General features: G+C 43.1%; 1 protein-coding gene across 2 annotated transcripts in view; it reads right to left on the bottom strand.

Moving 5' to 3' along the window:
* Positions 1–21,667, bottom strand: part of LOC144667945 (tumor necrosis factor receptor superfamily member 16-like) — a 174,364-nt gene extending 152,697 nt beyond the window's left edge. For both annotated transcript variants that reach the window (XM_078529579.1, XM_078529580.1), the window contains exon 1: positions 21,467–21,667. In XM_078529579.1, coding sequence (XP_078385705.1) covers positions 21,467–21,535 — 69 coding nt within the window. In that variant the 5' untranslated portion in view covers positions 21,536–21,667. The remainder of the gene's footprint in view (positions 1–21,466) is intronic.
* Between the last annotated feature and the right edge of the window lie 4,502 nt (positions 21,668–26,169).

Genomic DNA, 26,169 nt, shown 5'->3' with positions numbered 1-26,169 from the left:
TAAGGTAGCGGGACATGTGGACAAGGTGGTTAAGAAGGCATATGGGATACTTGCCTTTATTAGCCGAGGCATAGAATATAAGAGCAGGGAGGTTACGCTGGAACTGTATAAAATGCTGGTTAGGCCACAGCTAGAGTATTGCATGCAGTTCTGGAATCCGCATTATAGGAAGGATGTGATTGCACTAGAGAGAGTGCAGAGGAGATTTACCAGGATGTTACCTGGGCTGGAGAGTTTTAGTTATGAGGAGAGATTGGATAGACTGGGGTTATTTTCCCTGGAGCAGAGGAGATTGAAGGGGGGCATGATTGAGGTGTATAAAATTATGAGGGGCATAGATAGGGTAGGCAGGAAGGAACTTTTCCCCTTGGTGGAGGGATCAATAACCAGGGGAGCATAGATTTAAGGTAAGGGGCAGGAGGTTTAGAGGGGATGTGAGAAAGAGTTTTTTCCCCCAGAGGGTGGTGGGAATCTGGAACTCACTGCCTGAAAGGGTGGTAGAGGCAGATACCCTCATAACATTTAAGAAGTATTTAGATGTGCACTTGCGATGCCATGGCATACAAGGCTATGGGCTTTATGTGGAAAATGGGATTAGAATAGTTAGGTACTTGTTTGACCAGTGCAGACTCGATGGGCCGAAGGACCTTTCTCTTTGCTGTAGACCGCTATGACTCTACGACTATGACTGGGGAAGCGGAGGCTGCTGTTGGTACAACACTTACCCAAGGCCTCGGATCAAGGAGGGACCCATCAGGTGAGTGATGGCTAAAAGGGGGTCACAGGGTGGGGGCTGTAGGGTGGGGAGGGGAAATCGGCAGCAAGGGCAAGGGGGTGGCTCTCAGCGACACCCGCCACCCCTCCCTTCCTGATGCCAGATCCCACAAGCAAGCACTGAGTGCCTTTGAACGAGGAATCGCCCTGGGAGCCCACAGGCAAACACGTCAGGGTACGTTTGTCGTGGCCCTCATATGGTGAGCCCACCAGGTAAATACCAGCGCTAGCAGAATGAGGGCATTACTTGCTCACTTAAGGCCTTTCATTGACAGCAGCACAGGAAGGCTGCCATGGGGCTTTCTGCCGTAGACTTAATTGGGATGAAGGCGGGAAGGTGGCAACATCCCCATCCGCCAACCTCCCACTCAAATAAATGCACCCTGCCACCAAACTCGCCACAGCAGAGGGCACGAGATTCTAGGTCAGGGGCAGAATCTTCTGGCTGGCGTGCGGGTGGCAGAGTCCATATGCCAGCGCTTAAAATGCCGCGTGCTGATGTCGCACGAGCGTCCCGAAGTCAGCGCGCGGCATCGCGATATTTCGGTCGGCGGGCACACTATGCAGTGGGACACGCGCCCGCCATTAATTAAAAGCCTTGTTAAGGCTCTTAACTTGCCAATCGTCGACGATTTTGAGGGGCCCGTGCCAGCTTCGGCTCGGCGCACGGGCCCAACGGGCAGGCGGGTAGGTGATTTTTTTACAAACCTCATCCAGTGGCGGGACGAGGTTTGATAGCGGTTTTAAAAAAGTTTAATAAAGTTTTTGTTTATTTCATTAACCTGTCCCATCTCGTGTGACATCTTCACATAAGGAGGACATGTTAATGAATTTTTTATTGTTCTATTTTTTATATTTACCAGCCTTTCAGCGATCTCCCTGAGGCAGCACTTGGTCTCAGGGAGCAGTGCACTCTTTCGTGCGCATGTGCGAGAGAGCGCACTCTGACAGTTGGGGAATCCCTCCCCCCCACACAGGAAGTGCATAGCGCTTCCCGTCGGGCAGACCACTGGGCGGGCCTTAATTGGCCCACCCACTTAAAATGGCGGCGGGGCCCGTTTCGGTGGCGGCGATTGGCTGCCCACCCACCGCCGAGCTGGTGGGGCCCACCCGCCCATCAAGGGCAAAATTCTGCCCCAGGTGTGCGACTTGAATCAGCAATTTTTTGACCTGAAGGAAGCTGCTACTAAGTGACCCAAGTGAACATTAATTACTACTCCCAAGTCCCTTTTAAAGTCACCTTCACTAATTCAGTTCCATTTATTGTGGATTTAACATTTATCCATTTTCAACTCATGTACAATACTTTACATTTTAATTGAATGTTTTTTTTCTTCCAAATTTCTTAACCAATCTAAATTCTTCTGGAAATCTTTGGGTGCATCCTCTGCCTCTACCTATCACTCAATTTTACTGTAGTTCAACAAATTTGACAGCTCACAGTTGACATTCTGAACCAAATCATTTATGTGGAATAGTAACAGCAGGTATTCATGAACTGGCTGCTGTGGGATTTCAAACAACACTGCACCTTGGTCTGGCAAAACACCTGTGATGAATATTCACCTGTTTCCTATTTTGTAGCTAGCTTATGATCCAGTCTTATTTTGGGGATTCCTTTGGTTATCAGTTTAATTAAAGTCTTTCATGTGAAAATGTAGCTAAAAGCCTATAATGGCGATGATAAATATTTGCAGGTGTGAAGGAAGAGAAGAGCGACATTATCATGCCTCCACTAGTTCACATTCTATGGTGTCTTCGGTTCCATTAAACTAGTCCTGGTTTATATTGGATTGATGGAAAATTCATTTAATTTCTCATCATATGTCAATTTAATATCCTTATCCTACTCTTATTTTGAATCACATTTTCTGCCTGGCTGTTAGCCAACCCCAATCTATTTCATGTTGCATCTGCGCCCGGAATATCACTTCATCCTCTTAAAATGCCAAATCCCTGAACATTTAAGTCCTGAATTTATGAGATGCACTCCCAGCAAGTAATTTTGCCCGGCAGGAGCACATGCTGGAAATCTGGGCATGCACTCTGAACAACTTGGCATGTAGACAGAAAATTAAGGGGACCACAAGTTTGACACCCCAATAGATGCTCCTGATAGGTGAGACTCCTCATGGAGGCAGGGGAGAGGGGGGTCACCATTTAATAAACTCAATCCTATAAATCTGTTCCTTCACCTTTCCTGTTTTTCCTACCCTTCTATTTTATGCCCCCATATTTTTAATTAATTTCAATTTGTGAAGTTGAGGTATGTTTCTGTAATCCTTAAGAGCTCACAATTTCCTGTTGCCGTATGTCCATCCAATTCAATTATTTTATTCCACATTCTTCTCGCACTCAGGTACCAGAACTTTATGGTAATCATTACTTATTTCTTAGTTTATTTATTCTCAGTGTCATGGACAAAATGTATTTGCACTCTTACTGCTTGTAATTGACATGTTTTGGCATGGAACATAGTGTGCATTTTCTTACCCTTGGAATGTGTGTTCCAATTAAATAACTTAGCAGCAAGCTTTTGTGAGTTTAGCAAAATAAGGTTATTTATACTCACACAATTACCCCAAATTAACACATCATCACACATGGTCTCACTCCCACATATGCAAAGATTGGATACAGATAAAGATAGTGCACTTTTACAGATTACAGTTAATGCATCTCTGATTTATGATTTACGGTCTCCCATGTGGCAGACCAATGGTTTCTTAAATGGATTTGATCATTTAAAGTTGAAATGAAAGTCTTGTAAGCAAAAGGTTCACAGCAGGTTCTGAGGTTTCTTGTGGTTGAATATCTAGGAAATTGACTCTCAGGTTAACTTTGAAACTGGAACAGATTAAGTACTTTGGCTGATTGGTTGCTTGCTGCTAGTTTCAGAGTCTAGTTCTCAAACTGGATGACTACTGATGGTTCTTAAAAGGCGAAGGTGGGACAGCCTTTCTCTGCAGCTGTTGTCTTGTTGGTGTTCTCCACAGTCTTCCTAGGTCTCTTCTGGGTCATGAAATAATAAAGGATCTCAGTATCTGAAGCCAGTTTCGATCACATGGTCAACAGCCATTGTCCACTTAAAAGCTAAACGGCCATTGATATAAAATGAGATTGATGGTCGTCTTTCACAAGTAACTTGTGGATAACTGGTCTCATCAGGTTTCTTTTGTTGAGCTGCAACCCTGGAGACATAGCATCTAGGGGGGGTTGGGGTGGGGGGGGTGGGGGGGTTGGTGGCATTGTCTCTGTGCTTTGAGTAAACTTTGAACAGTGGCAGGTTTACAGGACAACATTTATCTTGGTATGTCCATTCCAGGGGGAGGTTGCCACCCAAGGTTATTTACTTCAGAACCTTCCGGAAATTTGATAGTCTGTGATGAATAAGCAAAGTCACCTAACTCCTTGGTAACAGTTCATTGATGTCCATTTTAAATAAATAAGACAGCTCCAGAAGCTTCTGGATGAGCTCAGTCCATGTCCATGGCTTTACTGGGCATGACCTGAGTTTGTGTCTACTTACTTTGCTTAAATTTATACTTGGCTTTGTGTAATTCTCACCCTTCCTCTTGACTGACTTCAAAAAATTGATTATCCATATTTGAAATCTTAACGTCTTCCTCTCCATATTAGTTTAAGAAGAAAGCTCAATTCCTTTCACTATATTTAAGTAGATTTTCCAAGTCCCCAGCTTTGGCGAGGTAGCTCACAAATAGGAAAAACATTAGTCATGACTTTCAATTCATTGACTTCAATGCAAGGAACAACATGCTCAAACAACTGTATTTTTGTAATCAATGTTTGTGATATCTACCCTTTAGCAAGTCTGTTTGATCATGCTGTGTGTAGACAGATCTCACCTTTCCAGTCAAAAGCACCCACTTATATCTAAGCCTGAAATTATCTTCTGCGTACTCATTGCCTAGCCAAGGATAAGATTTCACAACTGGAAAAATGATTTAACCAGTGCATTTCTAATATCTGGTCATGTACAGGCAGAACACAAGCCACTATTCCCAAAAACCCTGACCTGAATTTTTCGCTTGTTCGGTGTGCGTGATCGATGGGCCTGGAAGCGGACAGGAAACGAGCCCCTGACTGTGATTGGCCCCCGACCACGATTTCATGCTGGCTGGCCAATTAATGGCCATTGTGAAATGCGCGCTGAGAAAGGCTCCTTGCTTCCTTAATGGGCTTAATTGCTCGCTTAATTGTCAGCGGGCACGCTTCCAACTGCCGCGCGAGATATCGTGCGAGCGCACGATGACGTCGGGATGCTCGCCCAACATCATCTCACCCTATTTCGCGGCTGGACGGGTTGAGCGCGCACCCGCCCACAGGACATAAAATTCTGGCCACTGTCACGATCCACCCAAACCTTCTTTGGCACCAATGCGATAGTAATAACTTTCCGCAGAGTCAATTTACAGTTTTGAAGGCAATTAGTAATGAATTTGAAAGCAGGTTTCATTTGGGAATGAGATCATCATTAAATGGCATTTACCTCATGGCTTCCTGCACTTGTAATTGTTTCCCTTTTCCATAATAACGTGTTCTCAAAGAAATAAAAATGTAATTGCAACTGACAGCATGGGGCCATAGTGCCCAAAGTGCTACAATGCTTTGGGTGTTTCAGAGTTCATTTACTATAGTATATGTTTTTCCACTATATAGTTTTCACCCTAGTTTGTTACAACTGGCACAGCAGAAATTTTGTAAAGTAAAAGATATATTTTTTAATCGACATTTTAAAATAATCTCAGGCTCGAAGAGTCAATGGATGTTACACTTGACAGCGCTTTGATTGCTTTTATCCTTGAGTGTCAAGCTAACTCTTTCATTGCAAGTCAATTATAGCTTGACAAAGTATTCGCCAAGTTGGCAGTGGGTCAAAGTGACCAAGTCAAAGAGAGCTGGCAAGTTGTTCACATTGTCTCTGGAGAGCTTGTTCCTATCAAAATCATCTAGGCAAAAATATAACTAAATTCCTTGTGCCAGGTGCCTAGCTTGCCAAAACTGATGGTAAAATTGAAAGAGAACTCTGAAACATAGAATCCAGCTGACATCAGCTCTTAAAGGTTAATCAGTTATACCCTGGTCAGTAACAATTTCTTGGGAGTTTTGGTTAGACTATTCATATTGATAATGATGATTTTCTTGTGGAGGAGCGTTTGCAATTTTCAAATGTGACTGCATTAAAAAAGTGTCGATTTACCTCACTGAGTGGTAACCTCAGCTGAGTCAGAAGTTGTTGGTTCAAGCCCTCCATTTTAGGATTTGAGCATCTAATCTGATAATGGCCGGGATTTTCCTGCCCCATCACAGGCGGGATCCTCCGCGGAAGAGGCAGCGCCCCAGCCAGAAACCCTTTGACTTGCAGCAGGAGCGCAAGATCCTGGCGGCGGGCGGGTGTGGAAAATCCTGCCCAATGTGTTCATGGAGGTGTTAACTTTTGAATGAGACATGAAACTGAAGCTCTTTCTGCCTGTTTAAATGGATATAACACTTGGACCTAAGAACGTTGAGAAGTTAGGAACTTTGGATGGGCAAAAGAGACTTAAGGGTTCAAGTACAGAAATCATGAGAAGCTAGGGGACAGGGACAAACAAAAATTAAAAAGGCTAATAGATTGCTGGCCTTTATCTCAAGGTCACTGGAGAAGAAAGGGTCGTGAATTATGTTGCAGCTGCACAGAGCTCTGGTTAGACCCCATCTGAAGTACTGTGTTCAGTCTGGGCACAGCATCTCAAGAAGGGTATATTGGCTTTGGACTGGATGCGGGGCAGATTCAACAGAGTGATATCAGAGGTAAAAAGGTTAAATTATCTGGACAGGTTGCATAGACCAGGCTTGTATTGCCTTGAATATAGAAGATTAAGGGGTGACCTAATTGAGCTGTTTAAGGTTGTCAAAGAAGTTAATAGGGTAAATGGGGAGAAAGTATGGTGGGGAAGGGCAGAATAGAGAACATTAGCTTAAAATTAGCTAGTCATTCAGGGCAATGTCAGAAGGCACTTCTTCACAAAGGGTAGTGGAAATCTGGAAATCTAGTTCCACCAAAAGATGTTGAGGCGAGGTCAATTGAAAATGTCAAAACTGAGATTGATAGATTTTTGTTAGGCAATGGTTTTAAGTGTTACAAAACCAAGACCGATAGATGGAGTTAAGATACAGTTCCACCATGAGTGCTACTGAATGGCAGAATGGTTAACTCCTGTTCCTATGTTTAAAAAGCTTGCACTTTATATAATGCCTTTCAAACCTTGAGTTGTTCAAAAATACTTTACAGTCAATTAAGTACTTTTGAAGTCTAGTTACTGTTGCAATGTGGGAAATGCAGTAGCCAATTTGTGCAGAGCAAGTTCTCACAAACAGCAATGAGGTAATGGCCAGATGATCTGTTTATGTGACGTAATATGAGGAATAAATATTGTTCAAGACACCAGCAATAACTGCCCTGTTATTCTTTGTCTCAGGACCTTTTATGTCCACATAATAGAGTAGAAGGGGCATTGGTTTAACATTGTATCTGAACAACAGCACCTCCCTCAGTACATCACTGGAGTGTCAAGCCTAGATTTTTGTGACTTAAGTCTCTGCAGTGGGATTGTGATCCCACGACTTTCTGTTTTAGAGGAAAGAGAGCTACCAACTGAGCAAGAGCTGACAGCTCCCATGGCGCTACTAGAGCAGAAGTAGGAGTGCTTTTACCAAAGTAAATAGTCTCATTTGCTGTTGGCAGAATCATGCTATGTGCTGCCATATTTGCCGACATAAGAACAGTGCCTGTATTTCAAAAATAATTAATTAGTTGTGAATTGTTTTGGGATGTTTTAAGGATGTGATTGCTGTGTTAACACTGGAAAAATACAATAAAGGAATAGGAGGGACATCAGAAGGAACTACAAGTATGAAGAAGTCTTTCCTTCATGAGGATGATTAGAAGAATAGATGATATGATAGAAGTGTTTAAAGTTATGAAAGAATGCCACAGGGTAGATGGAAGTAGACTTTTCCCATTAATTGAGGGATCTAGAACTAGGTACAAGTTTTTACCTGAACTCCAAGCATTAATTCCCAAGGAAGATTATACAAATTAGATTGTATTCCCTGGAATTTAGAAGGTTAAATGGTTGATTAATGTTTTCAAGGTATCAAGACTAACAGGTAGTATAGAGAGAAATTATTACTACTGATTGCAAATCTTAGGACGAGGGGACATAGAGCCTGGTCTTTCAGGACTGGAATTAGAACATTTTTCTATGCACAAAGCATAGTAGAAGTTTGAAACTCTCACAAATGGCAATTGATGCTGGATCAATTGTTAATTTTAAATCTGATATTAATAGATTTTTGTTAACCTAAGGTATTAAGAGACACGGATCAAAGGCAGGTTTATAGAGTTAGGGCGCAGATCAACCATGATCTTGACGAATGGTGGAACAGGCTCAGGGGGTTAAATGACCTACTCCTGCTCCCACATGAAACATCACAAAGAGACATTTAAAAGACTAGTCAAAGCTTAAAAGCTTAATGAACTGGGTGGGTCAGTGGGTATAGTTTATTTCCATGCAATGATCAACTGTTGGATCAGTTGCAGTTGGCCGAGATTTTCAACTGGAGTTTCAAATATGCAGCCATGCTGAAAAAAACCTCACCAAAGAAGAAAATCTCATGAATTTCCAAAGTACATTTCTTATCCTCCACCCACATTGGAGTCAGATGCAGGGTCAGCAAGAAGATTATATCCACAGATTCTGGCAAATAATTGAAGAATAAACAAAAAAACATTTTCCAGAAAGGAGAAAGATTTCAACTCAGGTGGAAATTAAATTTCCTCTGCGTAGCAGGCTGAGAGGGCTTTAAAATCATAGGGCAGAATTTTTCAGATGACAGGGGGGCTCGGTGGGAACAGGCAGAGGGGCAGGCGCGGAGCCGCCATTTTACGGTGGTGGGCCAATTAAGGCCTGCCCAGCGTAAGACATGACTAGTAGCGCTCAGCGCTACCTGTGCGGGCTGGGGGAGGAGGGAGAGTCAGGGCCAGCATTCTATTGTGCATACGCATGAAAGAGTGCTTCAATCTCTGAGGCACGGAGCTGCCTCAGGGAGATTGGATCAATAGTAAAATTATTAAATAAAAGGTGTAAAAGCTTATTTAAACATGTCCCCTCATGTGACTGTGTCACATGAGTCGGGACATGTGCTTATATTTATGAAAAGTTTTTAATTCATTTAATAAAAGCTTTAAGAAACCTCATCCCGCTCGTGGATAAGGTTTCCTAAAAAAACGCGAAGGCCACTTGGGCTTTTCACCTGCCCGCCAACCTTAAGCTTCAATTACTTTGGTAATGGCCTTAATAGGCCGTTTACATTTCAGCAGGCGTGCAGCTGATTCCGACGCGCTCGTGCTGAACGAAATATCGCAATGGTGCGCGGTGATGTCAGGACACACGCCCGTCGTCATCGCGCATCATTTTACATGTCGCGTGTCGGGCCTGACCCCGCACGCCAACTGAAAAATTCTGTCCACAGTTTAAGGTCAAACTAAGTGGTCAACTTCCAGAATGGAAAGTCAATCGAGTTACATATATATGGGCTGAATAATGTGAGGGTGGGGGTGGGCAGCATTCCCTCCCATCGAAACCATGTCAGCGTGAAGCCAACTGACTCCACGTCAAGCAGCCCTGCAGCCGTGAAGCACTGCAGGGCTCATTAACCAGAACTGATTGGGGTGCCTCATTGGAGCAGAAGTCCTGGTCTCTGGAGCTGCTGGTCAATTGGATTGGCCAGCCACTCCATCAGTCCCGGCAACACCAGGAAGGCGTCAGTAACAACTGCCGGGGCTGTAGGTGAGGAATGGAGCCCAAGGCTTAGGATGCCCGGAGATGTTAAGTCTGGGGTCTTGGGCTGGTTGGGTTTGGAAGCATTAGGGGCAAGGGAAGTGGGGGGAAGAGGGTGGGTGTAGGAGAGGGAGTGCGTAGGAACAAAGGAGGGGGGTTCAGTCTAAGGGGGACCGTGATTGCCAAAGCGCAGCCCCCCGAAGAGTGACTTCCCCCCCTTCCTTCCTGCCTTTTAACCATTTCAGGTTAAAAAAATTGGGCTTCCCACCCTTGCCCTGCTGCCCACATCAAGCATATTATGGTGTGGGAAGCGTAGTATCAGGGTCAACAAGCTTGATAACAAGCCTAATTGGCCCTTAATTGGTCATATTAATATGGCGGGCAGGTGCAGGGTTGGGCGGGAAGATGGCGTGATGGATGCCCACCTCACTTGACATGCCCCCACCCCAACCCCACCTCCACCCCCACCCCCACCCCCCACCAGTGGCAAACAGGCTCTCCAGGGGCACATAAAATTCAGTCCATTGATTTTAAAAATCAGACTTTAGATAGCAGTCAACTTCACGATTGCTTCCATTTAAGGTGCTTTGACGTTGCAAGTCTCTACCTAATATTTAACTACTTTAAGGGTTTACAATTTCTGTATATTTCTTGAAATTATTGACCACAGTAATGAAGTTTTAATTCTTTTCTTGCAGTATTTTTAATTAAAACTACAATTTCATGAATGAGACTTGTTCCCGTTAACCTGCAGTGCATGTGTACTTTACAATTGTAAATGCAAGAATCAGAGCCATTGGTTTTGACCAATCAAACGGCCTCCGTGCAACTGTTGGTTTTGAGTATCTGATGAGCTGAGTTCATTTTTGGATATATAGAAATTTATCAAAATCTCAAAATATTGTAATATGCCTCTGCCAACTCAAACAGGAAATGAGGACATGACATTTAATACTCAAAATAAAACTCAACAGCCATTATGCTCAAATATAGCATGTCTTCCAAGTTAAACTCAGCCTAGGTACTGAATGTAGCAATGATCCATTAGCCTTTAATGTTTGTGAGAATCAATTCAGTTACTGGGGTAATTTTACCCCAATGTTCATAAATTATAAGGAATTTAATGTATTAGGCACTTGACTGCAAGAGCAACGCAGTCTTAATGAGTACTCACACTCTTCGATAGGTAACATTTCTGACTAGGCAGAGTGATCCTTGAGGTAGACAAATTGCCATGTGAGATCTGAGTACCCTTTCCACACTTTTGCCACCTATCAGCTCATGCAGCAAATAAAACATAGTTTTTCCTTGGAGTCTGACCAATTTAAGGTGAAGTAGCAGAAACAACTGCTTTATCCAAATGAGATGTATACAAATGCAAAGATGCACAGTTAGTCTGTATTATCTTGACATGTCTGTTTATTTTCCATTTTGTTTCATTTCCTATATGGCAGTATGGAGCTACTGGCCATAGTTCCATTTCAATTTTTTGCAAGATTAATTTACTGAAAATACAAGAAACCTTTCTGCTTGCTTTTCTAACAGACCTTTTCTTCAGAATGCAGAACACAGAGTGATGTCTTTCAGAAGCCAATAGCCTTTAAGTACCTTCGATGAGGTGCCATTATGCTGACTGAAATCTCAAGATCCATATAGAAAGCCAATTGTGCACATAATACCATTCATGAAAGCCTGTTTTAATTCAAATAGGAATTCTCCATTGGTGGAGAAAATTGGCAAGGTTAAAATAAGGTGCCATGTATTGTTATTTACCTTCTGGCACACCATTCATTGAAGGATCAACCATTATATAATCTATCAAATGGCATATCTGTGCATTTAGTATCAGTGAAAATGAGAATCAAATTTCAGAACAAAGATTTTATTTAATGAAAAGCAGTGTTAAACTATTGGTTACTATTTGTTTAAACACTTCTTACACAAATTGTTTTGCCATAATCACTCCTATTGATGTAATGTACCTATTAATGCAAAACATCAAACCTCTACTAACAGCCAGTAAACCTCCGCACATCAGTCTATGCTACCCAGAGCAGGAAGCATTTCTGGCCTTTATCCGATGAAATATCTAGCAGTTAGGTTTATATTGCTAATTTGTAGATATCAGAACAAATCAACTTCCTCTACTGACTGACAACAGCTCAGTGATAAACAAAAAAAAACCCATGAGCAAGATTTTGATTCAGAAGCCAAAGGGGAAGTAAGAATGGCTGATGTAATAAAGGAGAAAATGAATGCTCCAAGAGGAAATATGAAACAAAACAAAACTGAAAGATAAGGTCATAGGGTCTGGGTCGTAAGGTTAGATAGAACCCTCTTCATTCACTCTGCAATGTGGGTTGCGCTGTAGGACAGACTGACAAATCTGGGAAATGGAAATATTGCACCGACACAGCAGAAGATGCTCTTCTGATATTTTGGTTGCAGTGCATTTAAATTGAACTTCCCCCAGGCTAGGTGTAAAAGCTCTGGAGGCTTGTTTGCAGTATCTGATTCTGAGATCCACTATGAGGCAAAGTGTGCATTGACCACATACATCCTTTCTGCAACTATTTCATACAAATAGTGAAATGCACAGTGTGATGCAGAGCTTACCTGATTTTATCTTATAATCAAATATACTTCATAAAGTCAAACTATTTATCGAGTCTCTTTACATTGGACATTGAAAAAAAGTGTTTGTAATCCAAGATAGAAAGTTTAACTTTTTTTAGAATTAGACCAAACCTTTTTGCAGCGCTGTTGAAAATGCCTCAATCACAGATGAATAAATGGAGTTCTGCACTATATCATCTCAGAGTTCCTCAACTACAGCATATCCAAATTCTGTAGTCGCATCCTCTCCCTCTCTCTATCTCTCTCTGGCAGACTCTTATTTTGCTGAAACAAAAACAAAAATTGTTGGAAAAACTCAGCAGGTCTGACAGCATCTGTGGAGAGAAAGTCAGAGTTAACAGTTCAGACTCCAGATGACTCTTCTTCAGAACTAAAGAGAAGTAAAAATGTGGTGAAATATATACTGTTTAAGGGGGGTGGGACAGATGAAGCTGGATAGAAGGCCAGTGATAGGTGGAGGCAAAGGAGAGATTGCAAAAGGTGTCATAAACAAAAGGTTGAAGGGGTGTTGATGGTGGTGATACTGGCTAAAGGAAGTGTTAATGGTGACATTAAGAGTAGAAAGCAGGATGAGCCAGTGACAGATGGCCCTAGTGGGGGTGTGGTGGTGGGGGGGGGGGGGGGGGTGGGGGGGGGGGATGGTGTGGGAGCAAGGATTAAAATAGGCTTAAAGGTGGGGATAAAACAATGAATGGAAATAAATTTTACAAATAATAATAGAAATAGTGGGAAAAAATATGTATATATAAAAATTTTAAAATAAATATTTGAAAAAAGGGGATCAAAAAGGGATGAGGATGGAGGAGAGAGTTCACGATCTGAAGTTGTTGAACTCAGTGTTAAGTCCGGAAGGCTGTAAAGTGCCTAATCGGAAGATGAGGTGCTGTTCCTCCAGTTTGCCTTGAGCTTCACTGGAACGGTGCAGCAGGCCAAGGACAGACATGTGGGCATGAGAACAGGGTGGTGTGTTGAAATGGCAAGCGACAGGAAGGTCTGGGTCATGCTTGCGGTCAGAATGAAGGTGTTCCACAAAGCGGTCACCCAGTCTGCGTTTGGTCTCTCCAATGTAGAGGACACTGCATTGGGAACAGCCCTTAAACAGTATATATTTCACCACATTTCTACTTCTCTTGTTCTGAAGAAGGGTAACCGGGACTCGAAACGTTAACTCTGTATTTCTCTCCACAGATGCTGTCAGGCCTGCTGAGTCTTTCCAGCAATTTTTGTTTTTGTTTCAGATTTCCAGCATCCGCAGTATTTTTGCTATTATCTTAGTGTTTAATTCACTGCCACTTCTCTTCCAGGAATGCCTACCTTGAAGAAGTAATCTTCTTTCCGACAGGATTTCTGCCTGTCTCTTTTGCCTTGTTCACCTTCATTGCTTTCCATTTCCCTCCTGCTGTTTTACAAGGTGTTTGCGAAAACTCGCTTTCACAGCCATATTTCCTTACTCAGTGACTGTCTCCGTCTCCGACTTACTCCATGTGGATTCCAACTGAAGTTCCACCCCTCATGTTTCGAATCCACCCAGGATTACAGGTATCTCTGGGACATACAACACTCCTCAGACTGCTGTTCTCGCCGCATCTTGAGATCCACATTCAGTGCCATCCGCCGCTACATGAATACACTCGACCTCTCCCTCCAACAGCACGACTCACCCTATCTCAAAGCTGTCCTTGCCCCCAGTTTTATTTTATTCTTCGTCTCGTCCAATGCCTTAACAAGAAACTTTGTCTCTTTCTTTCAGGTGCCAAAGAACACAAGCTCCAACAGCTCATTGATACCAACGCCCATCCAGGACTCTCAACCCCTTCTCGTCCCTCTGATCCCATCCTGTTTTCCAATCCCAGCCCCAGCTGCATATTCACCCATACCCCCTGACCTTCCCCTCTCTGATGCTGAATGTTCAGTACTCAGCAAAGGACTCTGTTTCATACCCTTACGCCCTCACCTCAATGAATTCTGGGCTCGGCATGATGAACTCTTTTTCCTCCGCCTTCGTCTCTGTGCTCACTTTTTTGGGTAAGAGTCCTCCCCCCGTTCCACAGATCCTTTCACCTGCTTCCAGTATTCCCCCTCCACCTGGACCCCTCCCTCTGGCCTCTTACCTGTTCTTGATCTTTTAATTGAGAACTGTCGGCGTGACATCGGCCGTCTCAATTTCTCTGCTCCTCTCACCCACTCTAACCTGTCTCCTTCTGAACTTGCCGGACTCCATTCTCTCAGGTCCAACCCTGACGTTGTTATCAAACCTGCTGACAAGGGTGGTGCTGTTGTTGTCTGGCATACTGACATCTACCTCACAGAGGCTGAGCAACAACTCGCAGACGCTTCCTCCTACCTCCCCCTGTACTATGACCCCGCCACTGAACATCCAGGACTGTCATTGACCTCATCTCCTCTGGAGATCTTCCCTCCACAGCTTCCAACCTCATAGTCTCTCAATCTCGGACAGCCCGCTTCAACCTCTTCCCCAAAATCCACAAACAGGACTGTCCCGGTAAACCGATTGTGTCAGCCTGTTCCTGCCCCACGAAAAACAATTAGATGAATTGTTTGGAAAGAAACCATGTTGTAGAAGGTGTGCAGTTCCTTAGCTCCTCAAACAGGAAGGCAAAGATGTTCCACCACATTTTCATGAATTGTCTCTCTTTAAAACTCTTTATGGGCAGATGGGGCACATTGACCCTCGAGTGTAATTACTGTGAACTTCCTGTAAACTCCACCCACAGCATCAAGACAGGCAATACCACCCTTGACACCTCATAAAAAGTATGGAAAATGATCCACGTCCTGGACGTTCATATTGATCATTTTAATTTGTGCCAAATCCAGTACACATAAAAAGAAAAGGGATAAAGGAAAAAATGTATTCAGAAAGTTTAAAATAGTGTCAATCATGTCTGCAAGCATGACCCAGACCTCCCTGTCACTTGCCATTTCAACACTCCACCCTGCTCTCATGCCCACATGTCCGTCCTTGGCCCGCTGCAATGTTCCAGTGGAAGCTCAACGCAAACTGGAGGAACAGCACCTCATCTTCCGACTAGGCACTTTACAGCCTTCCGGACTTAACATTGAGTTCAACAACTTTAGATTATGAACTCTCTATCCTCCATCCCCACCCCCTTTCTGATCCCCCTTTCCCAATTATTTATAATTTTTAAAATATATTTTTCTTTTCCCACCTATTTTTAAATTATTTTGATCTATCATTTTATCTCTACCTTTTAGCCCATTTCGATTCCTTCCTCCCACCCCACCCCCACTAGGGCCATCTGTAACTTGCTTGTCCTGCTTTCTACCCTTAATTTCACCATTAGCACATTCCTTAGATAATATCACCACCGTCAACACCCCTTTGTCCTTTTGTCTATGACATCTTTGGCAATCTCTTCTTTGCCTCCACCTATCACTGGCCCTCTATCCAGCTCTACCTGTCCTAACCCCCTCAACCAGCTTATATTTCACCACATTTCTATATTTCCTTAGTTCTGATGAAGAGTCATACGGACTCGAAACGTTAATTGTATTCCTCTCCGCAGACGCTGTCAGACCTGTTGAGTTTTTCCAGCTATTTTTGTTTTTGTTTTAGATTTATTACTTGTAGGCAAACTTTAACCCCAAAAGATGTGGGTATAGATCAAGTGGGTTGTAAAAATGTTTCAAATGTCAAAGCTGAACAAAAATTGCCTTAAAACCTGTGGTTTTAAAGGGAGGCAGGACTAGAGGTGAGAAAGCAATCGGTCCCAGGGGTCACATTGTTCATTTAAATGTTTAAATGAAGTTGTGTGCCTCAGGTATTAACTTCCATTTTAAATTTAACTCTTGCCTGTTGGGTTTCCCAGGCCTTGGGAAACCAAACAGCTGAAGGGAGGTGAGGACTGCTGCGAGGAAAGGATAAGTGCCTTTCTGGCACTGTTTGTGGACCAAGGGGAGCAGGAATGTTTAAACCTCCAGATCCACCGCACCCCCCCCTCCCACTAAGTTAACCTGCTTCCCTTCCCAACTTTAGACACACCAACCCATGATCAAACCCCTCTCCTTAACTTGAACACCACCCCCTCACCGTCAAATCCCCCATCTCTGCCTCTGATCTATCTCCATTCCCAGCCCCAATCATTGCCTGACTCTACAAGTCACTTTGTGCTGAGCTCAACCCAATCTCAGCAACATGAACTTGCCTGCCCCTGAGTTGTGGCCTCTGCTGCAACATAACGTGCTTGAGAGGGGACCAAGCTAGGTTGGGGGGGCGGCTGGTGCGTAATCTTGTTTTTAAAAGAAACATGCATGTTGTAGAAACAAGTGTCCACAGCATTTGGAGGAACCTCAGAACCTCTACCCCCACTTTTGGAAATCGTGCCCTAGTAAATAATGGAACATCAATGCCAGCTACAATCATCTGAAATTTTATAGTTCCCCTCTGGATTTCCATTATGGATAACAAACAGCTCATACATTGCCTATATTCTGAAAGCAAGTTAATGAAAAGTGCATGTACTTAAAAATCGTTATTGCATAATGTGTCTTGTCTCTAATTGCTTCTTGATAAATGTGCTGATGTTGTGCTATTGTTTGAGCGTGTGTTTTATTTGACCAAGGATAGAATGAACCCAAAGTAAGACAATGAAAAGGCAAGTTTTGAAGAAAGAAAAAAATACATGAATTAAGGATCATAGTATAGCATCATACCATGCAGATCGTTGCTGGAGTCATCTCCACCAGATCTCTGAAGGTGCTACCAATTAGCCCCAATCTCCTGTTTCTTCCCCTATATCATTTTTTTTTTCCTTTTTAAGTAGAGATCCAAGATAGCTGAGGCAAAAGCCAGGTTGTTGTAGAAAACAAGATGAGATCACATGACACAAACTTTGGCCTTTGGCCAAGTCCTATTTCCAAGGAGTGAGTAATCCAAGACAATACATTTTTGATTATGATCTAATAGGAAAGACTTGTACAATATACATTTTAATGGCTGAAAAAAATTTCTTTTTTAACTTCGGTGGAGTTGTGCTTTTTGCTGTTATTCATTCGTTTTTATGACCTTCCTCCTGTGGAGACCAGTTTTCAAACTTACTCGGTATATCTCTATGTATCTGGGTGGAATCAACCTTGTTATCATAACATTAACTAAATAAACTGTCGCACCATGACATTTGGTTGAAGGGGTAGTTATTTGATCTGATTCAGCTTTAATATAGTTGCAGTAAACACTAATTCAGTTCATTCAGTTTGTTCAGCTGTGTGTACAATTTGATTTCCCTAATGCAAAATAAAGAGACTGCTGAGGTGATCAGAGCAGTGTAAACACACAAATCAAATGATATTTATTTTCTGTTGATCAATTTGAGTATTTATAATCTAGAATTAGATTTTGATGAGTTTATGATGTTACAACAGTCACCTTTAATTTTCCTAGAGTGGCACTGCCATTGTGGACCAGGAACTGTGCACACTACAATTTTGAAAGCATTTTTCCCAGCCTCTTGCCTTCCTTGTTCCCAGTGCACCTTAATGTTGGTCACCTCCATCCTCGTCCATCTCAGCGTCTTCCAGATTACTACAGATTCTCATGATTACATCTCATTGGAAATCTTTTTCTGGATATCTTATTGCTGTACTGCTCCAACATCATTGCACTCAGCTCATTACCTCTGCTCATCTTCAGGGACAATGTTTTCACCCTGATTTGTTAGTCTATTTGTTTGTAAACAATATAGCTCAAAAGCAAATGGAAGGATTTCAATGAAATTCAGTACACACACATGGTATAGCCTAAGGAAGAACTCGTTAGTTTTTGGCAAAGTTACATGTTTGAATCTTAGAATTTGTTTAAAGGGACTATTAACATTGGAAGATAGGGTGAATTAACTTCTTTTAAGAATGCTTTTTTACAAAAAAATTAAAATGTTGCTGATTGTTTTAGAATGTTGTGGATTGTCTCCGCTGCTGTGATGCAATTTGTAACAGCTCTCAAAATGTGAGCAGAGTTTTCAGAGCAGGTAGTTGGATGTGAATTGACCTGTAGGCTCCTTATTGAGCTGGAAGCTCTCAATAAATTGTATTGGCCTGTTTTATGGGATAAAAGATCAGCTAGAAGTACACAAAATGTTATAATGTAGTTTAATGTTGCGTTAACACTGTAGTGTACGCTCTATCGCTTCACTGGTTAATTATTGTTTTCTGACTGAAAATTTCACTTCACATTAGGTGAAAAGTGTAGAAGATAGTTTAGTAAATTATAGATGAAAGGCGGCAATGGTAGACTCAAGCAAATGAGCGGTTAGAAACGCATAATCCGGAGAGAGAGAGAAACCTGATTTCAATTGTTTACAAGCCAACCAACAAAAACAAGCCAAACTAAAAATGAATCCTCTACCTCATACAGATCTGTAGTTTCATGGTACCTTTTCATCAGATTTAATCGCTAATCGCAAACTGAGGTGTCTAAAATCACATAATTGGTTGACTTACACAGGTAAACCATCTTATATTTCACCTCTCTTCTATTTTTACTTAGTTCTGTTGAAGGGTCATTCGGACTCGAAACGTTAACTGTGCTCCTCTCCGCAGATGCTGCCAGACCTGTTGAGTTTTTCCAGGTATTTTTGTTTTTGTTTTGGATTTCCAGCATCCGCAGTTTATTTTTTTGGCTTTTACCCGCTAGATCCCTAACTGGAACTATCAGTTCTAATCCAGTTTCACTCCTTTTGCCCTTGTGTGTCCTTTTGTATTCTTCCTTCCCAAGTAATTACTCAATTCCCCTTTGAATTGCTTTAATCGTCTCTGTCTCAAAGCCCAGTTATGGTAAAGCATTCTGTCTTCTGTTAAAAACATCGCTTCTCTTTGGTCACCTGGTGAGAACCGTGAATCTTGGTCCCTTTGAACCCAGTTCGAGGGTTCGCTGCAGGAACGAACGATGTCCAGCGAGCTGAATTTACACAATGAATTAGTAGGTGCACTGTCATGGTACTGTTCATTTCATTGACTGACCTGCTCCTCAAAAGGACAGGGATGTTGATTTAGAAACCTTTAAGAAAAGGAGTTTTCCGATGTCTCTCGCGGTTAGTCTGCAACTCTGAAAAATCTTTAAACGAGGTGATTTGCAATTGCGCCCCTCGCTGGCCAGACCAATGGACGAAGGGAGTCTGAGGGAAGGATTTGCATTTGCAAGAATAAGCCAAAAACGCAATTTACTCCGCTGGAAAATTTTCAGGATCTGATTCTAATTATAAGGCAATAAAAAGATTATATATGTTGAAACATGGCAACTAGTTGTGTGTTGCTATTTAAAACAGGAGTCTGGGACAGAACCCCTCCCGCTCTTTGCATTTCATACATCTTTTTATTGTCACTGTTTGTTCTAACTTTCGGTACCATCAGGGTTGTCTGCCCTTTCTCCTTCAATCTTTTCTTCCATGTCGTTCGCAGTAAGATTTATACAGTGGATTAACGGTTAAGTAAACTATTGAACTGGTTTTCCCTCCGCCCCTTACCCGGACAATCACATTTCTTCTCACGTTAACTGTTTCTCTCTCTCCACAGATGCTGCCCAGACCTGCTGAGTTCTTGCAGCATTTTCTGGGGTTTTTTTTAAAATATATTTCAGATTTCCAGCTTCCGCAGTATTTTGCTTTTATCACATTTCTTCTGATGTGATATAAGCCACGGGGCTGTATTATGAAAGAAGATGTCGGATATATTTTACACCCCCCCCCCCCTCCCCACCCCTTTCGTTCCCACAACATAATCGCACACTGGTTGCAGAGTTTCAACTCATGCCCACTTGGACTAGCGCAGCGGCGTTTCCCTGTCCGCTTTTTAAACAGCGCAGTTGGCTGATCCAAGAACAGGATTCCCAGAGATTGAAACTGTTTCCTCAATACTTCACGTCCCCAATTGCTCCACACTCGCTCCTGCGTCTCTGAAGGCTAAACAATTTCATTCAGACCGCTCGTTTCGAAATGCAACGTGTGAAACCAAGGCTGTTAGTGGGGTGGTCAGATTCATAACGCGTCTCTCTGGAGAATCTCCTGTGGATATAGGGTTCCTGTTGCGTCCCATCTCTGCATGGAATCACCCCCAAACTAGTCAGACTAGCACTGGGCACATTGTTCGAAGTTCGGGCCACGAGTGGATAGTGTGTCCTCCTCCTCCCCCCTCGAGGTATGAATACAATTTTAAGCACCAACTTATAAATTGACTTTGCCAACTGTCTGGAGAGTCGACTAGGTTTGAATCAGCCTGGGGTGGGGAGGGGGTTTGGGGGTTTTGGAATAACAGAGAGAAGCGGGAACACCGCCGCGAAGGGCTAAGTAAATGAAATGATGTCCGGAAATGTTTTAAATCCTACCAAAAAGCGGCAATATCGAGACAGGTCGGTTCGAAAGAAAACAGATCACTCCCTTAAACTTTCCCAATACTCATTTATTTCTGCACAGAAGAAAAGACACCGGGATTTGGGGGGCCTGGGTGAAATATTTTTAACATGTGTTTTTAACACAGACATTTTAACATAGATACTCGTCATCCAGTGAGACCAATGGCCATCTTTCAATTTGAAGCCAAGTTTGTAAATGCATGCTTTCCCCCGGAGATCTACAACAGAGCGTGAGTTTGGATAATCCAATCCTCTCGGTTAAATCTTGAGTGGAAAACTGAGGATCAAATGAGTTGACAAGAGGCGAAGGCAGGTTTTCAGAAAGTGGACTGGACTCTCTTGTGCTGGTCAGACCCATTCGGCTCTCTGCCTGTCGCGATTGCACTGCCCTCCAGGTCATTGGAGAGCGAGTTCGCTCCCACAAAACGGAGACATCTGGACTGCCCGCCAGAGGGGCAAGCCCATCTTTAAAGAGCAACTCACTCCCCTGCACCGAGTAGATTCGGTCCATTCTCAAATGTCCAATCTGACATCTGGGGGCGCCTCCCAGAGTTGAGCTGCTGAATGAATATACGAGGTGATAGTGGTGTTGGAGCTGGGTGCCCAGATTTCACAGGGTGCCGGGTGAACACGGATGGGGTGGATTTTATTCGCATGTCAGTTCGAGCACTTGTCCCCTGGGGCACCCACCCACCCACACACACACACACACACACACACTGTCAGTCTGCCATTCACGTCCTAAGCCCCCAGGTTCTGTTGGAAGCGGCAGGAGCAGAGTGCAATCAGAATAAACACCTAGAAATATCAAACAAGTATCACTTACCGCTGCAAAAAGCAAAACGAACGGCACAATTCCCATCTTGCTCCCTCTTAATGCTAAGGTCGCCTTCATATCCTTGTTCCTAGCCGAGTGTGCGGGGTCCCACTTCACTGCTCGAGCTGCTCTTGGACCCTTTATTACATCCCCAGTGCCCCAGCTGAGCGCTCGGTCAGAAAGCAGCGAGGGACTGACTCCAGGAGCTGGGCTGTGTCTCTCTGAGCTGGCGCTCGCCGCTTTTACATTGAAATGATCTCTTCCAGCTTGTCCCTGGTTGGCTGACTGGATCCCTCATCCCCTCCCCGCACACAGCGAGCTGACATATTGAAAACAAGATCGTCAGCAACAACCTCCGGAATGAAAGCCTTTAATAAAAGGTTCCCTCGTTTCGCACCTCCTTGAATCTGTGATCGGACAGACATGTGTGTGTGTCTGTGTGTGTGTGTGTCTGGTATGTTCAGCAGACAAGTAGATAACAGCTCTGGGGTGGGGAGGGGGGTCCTGGGCTTTTTGACCAAAGCTGTAGAGTTGAAATCTAAAGATTTGGCACAATGTCCAGGCTGATTGGAGACGACCTCCAATATATTGCAGGGTAATGGTTAATCATTTGTTCTACATTCAAAGTGTAAGTAACAACATATTGCAACACAAGGCTATGGACAAATGTGTTCATCCAGGCAGCTGCCTCATAACTCATTGGGTGAGAGCAAGGTCTAAGTGAGTGACCCCTGCACACCAGACTCCACGCTGTCCAGTTGGAGTGCTGCAGTTGGGGAAGGGAGAGGGGAGGGGGATATTTCAAGGCCATTGTCAGTAGCTGTGTTGTGGGTCAAGGCCCCCTGACAGCGGGTGTAAGCCTGTGGTTCCGACAGTGCGGGGTGATTTAGTCCATTAGAATGAGTTGTGAAGTTAGATGCCTTTGACCGTTAGGTTATTACTGCTATTGCAGTGTTGATGGGGGTGGCGGAGGGGGTATGCGGCCAGAAGGACAGAGATTCCCGGGGAATTGGGGGTTAGATGCGGGAAGGAAGGTGAGGGGATCCCAGAGGCGCAGGAGGGAGAGTTTGCGCTGTGTAGGACTCTAATGGACTAAGATTTTCAATCCCAAAGAATTTAAAAATAAATATTACTTTGTGTATCACGGATCCCTGCCCAGCTTTCTAAGAATCTGTTGATCGGACAGTTAAGACTCCAACATTTTGTGTGTTTTGAGGTCCTCTCAATATTACAGTTGTTAATCGGGTCATTGTTCACATTTTATTTTATATTAAATACCGCGCGGCTCCAGGACCTTCAGGCAAGTAATCCTGAAACAGCACATTTTGTATGAAATCAGTTGTATTAAAAGCTCCGAGTTGTCACTCTCCAGCGCACGCTCCCTGCTGTAGCAAGTGAGTGAGATTCACCCTGAACAGGGGTCACTTATATCTTGTACCCTGGGCATTTCATGGGTCCCACTTATTAAGCATTGGTGCCCGCTAAAGATGCAAAAAAAACAGAACAGAATTCCAGTTTAGGAATCATTTTGTATCGGCTTCAGTAACACTTGAAAAAGTGATATTGGCCATGGTCTTGAGGGGGAGATTTCTTTCCTCTCCAGATGGGCAGCGGCCTTTTTCAATGTTGTTCGGCCGGGGAGTGGGACTCATGACCCGGGGCTACTGTACAGGATTGATTGGGTGTTTGCCATGAGACTGGGCACCGTATTATAGGTTAGAATGTGCAGTGTTAATACCACAACGCCAGGAATGTAGTTCAGAGACGAGTCAGGGAGAAAGTCTAGCTGGAGGGATGGACACGTGTATTTTAATACACTTTCACCCTATAAGCTCAGAACAGCGTTAAGCCGTTCAACTCGATACATGTGTACATAGGAATATTTAAGATTCTGTTGAGCCTGTTGCGTGGAAATGCATTACAAACGGATTAATTCGACCATGAATGAACAGAATGAAAAGATGTGCAGTTTGTTGCAGAAGAAAATCATGTTTTTATTCGCAGACTTCATTCGAGCCCCCCTAAAATATTTCGAATTATCTTTCTATTGCGACGCCTTGCTACCTCCCTTGTTGCTTCCTGCGGAGATATTCAGTGCACCATAATATCTGGCAGACTTGGCTATTCTTCCGATGAAGGGCACAACCTGAGATGGGTTGTTTTTCTCTCTCTCTCCGCAGACGCTGCCGGACCTGCTGAGCATTTCCAGCATTTTCTGTTTACATTAGTTTTTGATGTGTGACCACGCTCAGGTATTATGCACAGGTTACTGACACTCCGGCCTGTCGATTTTTGTCCTAATCCGCCCCTCCAAGCTCACTAAACCCTACACAAATTCTGAATTTGCCTGGAGACAGCATCTCCTCCAAATTCCCCTCCCAGAGACATCCCAGCCCGGCTTGTACCATCCCTTCAATGACCAGTTCAAACCCCCAGAACTTGGCCATGTGGACCGCAACAATACAGGGAAAGGACCAGCACCACATTCTGAAGGGCTTGAACAATGAATGTGGCCCTTTCGGCGACATCCATCGCCCAAAAATTATTATTATTTTTTAAATGACAGGTAATTTATGTATGTTTGCGGCCTAATTGGCAATGATTACGGGGTAAGGACAATCTGCATCCAGCCGCCATGGTGGACATGAAACTCAGAGGACAAGCTCTTCACTCACACTCCTCACATTGATTGTTTTAAAAGCAAAACCCCGCAGGTGGTGAAAGTTTGAAACAGACACAGGAGAAAAAAAGGGGTACGGTCAAAGTGTTGATAGGTCAAAGTGTGGAGCGAGCAGGGTTAGGGTTAACCGTTCCTCGCTCTATAGATGCTGCCTGATCGCCTGATCCTTTCCAGCCTAATTCCACTCCTGGACGACTGCCTTAAATTTACATTAAGACGATTGCATGCTTCGTCCATCTTGACTGAGCAAGCACCTCTGAAGGCTGAAAGGGGAGATCATTTATTTATTGTGTGGCTGAGCAAAAATGTCTCAAATTGGCTGATTTGGTTTTCGCAATAATCAATGAATAATAAGAGCAGGAAAAGACCATTAGCTCCAACAGGTCCATCCCTTTATAATGAATCAATCTGACTTACTTATCTTGTCACCACACTTGCTCAATCCCTTCATGCTTCAGGAATTGTCACTTAAACCCAATTAAAGTGTCCTCTTCAACAGCCTACTCTGTTAATTTAATCCCTGTAGACAGTTTAGTGGGAGAAGTGTCCAACTGGATTGTATGCTTTGCCTCTAAACTCTGAACTGCTGCCATTCTCACCTACAAAAGAATGAAAATGATGAAAGGTCATCAAGCTGCAAAATTAACTCTTTTTCTTTCAGCAAATGCTGCCAGGCCTACTGAGTATTTCCAGCATTTTCTCTTGTTATTCCAAAAAAAAATTACGTCTAATTAGATTATGTTACCTTTATGCCCCTGAGGACTGCAAAACATGCTGAACGGATTGACTGACTGTATCAGCTGTGACCTTCTGTGGAATGCAGATCAATCAGATTCTACCACCTTACACTACAGTTTCAATCCTTTCAGAGTTCCACTTGTCCTCTCATCAGCTAATGGCGGAAATCAAAACACTTAGGACATAATTTGAAAAATAATCTGGTCCTTTGAAGTCTGCCTGACTGTTTATATGACACCACTTCCCATCCATTAACGATGGCTCAGTATTTTCCTGAAAGATTGTGACAGTGTCTTTTAGAATTTACATTGGAGTTTTTTTTAAATCTATGGATTTAGAGTAACTAGTGGCAGCTCAACTGAGAGTTGCTCATTCAGTTAACTGAGCTTTTGTCAGTTAGGTGCTCTGTTTGTCAGGGATTTATGGGAGTCAAACAAGCCCTCACATTCACTATGCAAATTTTAGCAGAAATAGCTTAATGTTCTACTAAATATGAATGCTTTATTTTTGTTTTGGAATGGTTTTGACTAAGATTGTGCTTAGCTTCTATCCTATGCTAGGATGACTCCACAATAACCTTTATGCTTTATCACGCACATAAAAAAGTATCTAATATTTTAAAAATGTAAAAATTTGACATTTAGGTGTGCATGTATATCCATCAAGTCTTCTTCCTCTGATCAAGGGCTTAACTCCTCACTAGGGTACAGTTCTACCATCTAGTGCTTTGCCTAACTCTCTTTTTCCTGTATAAAGAAGAAAAAAACTTGCATTTATATAGTGCTTTTCACAACTTAGGCATACCCCAAAGTCCTTTATAACCAATCAAATGCTTTTGAAGTGTAGTCACTGTTGTAATTTATGAAATGTGGGAACCAATTTGCACACAGCAAGGTCCCACAAACAGCAATTTGATAACGACTATACAGTCTGTTTTAATGATGTTGGCTAAGGGATAAATATTGGGCAGGATAGCATGGAGAACTCCTGTGCTCCTCTCCTAAACAATGCCAGGAGATCTTTTACATCCAGCTGAGAGGGCAGTAGAGGCTTGGTCTAACATTTCCTATGAGCATGTTACATCTGACAGAGCAATACCCCCTCAGTACTTTTGCTTTAATTTTGTGCACAAATACCTATGTTTACAGTGAGTGCTTGTAGACTATTGGATCTTGGGGATATTGGGACCAAATTTGAAGCAGTCAGTCTTCAGCTGAAATTTATACAGATGAGCTTCAGCGATTCACCGTGCCAGCAAGCCAAACCTGCTACATTGGCATCCTGATTGCAGTTG

The sequence above is a fragment of the Cetorhinus maximus genome, chromosome 25 (genome assembly GCF_964194155.1).
Source record: "Cetorhinus maximus chromosome 25, sCetMax3.hap1.1, whole genome shotgun sequence".
In the NCBI taxonomy this organism is placed as follows: domain Eukaryota; kingdom Metazoa; phylum Chordata; class Chondrichthyes; order Lamniformes; family Cetorhinidae; genus Cetorhinus; species Cetorhinus maximus.
This window is presented reverse-complemented; position numbering and strand designations above follow the sequence as displayed.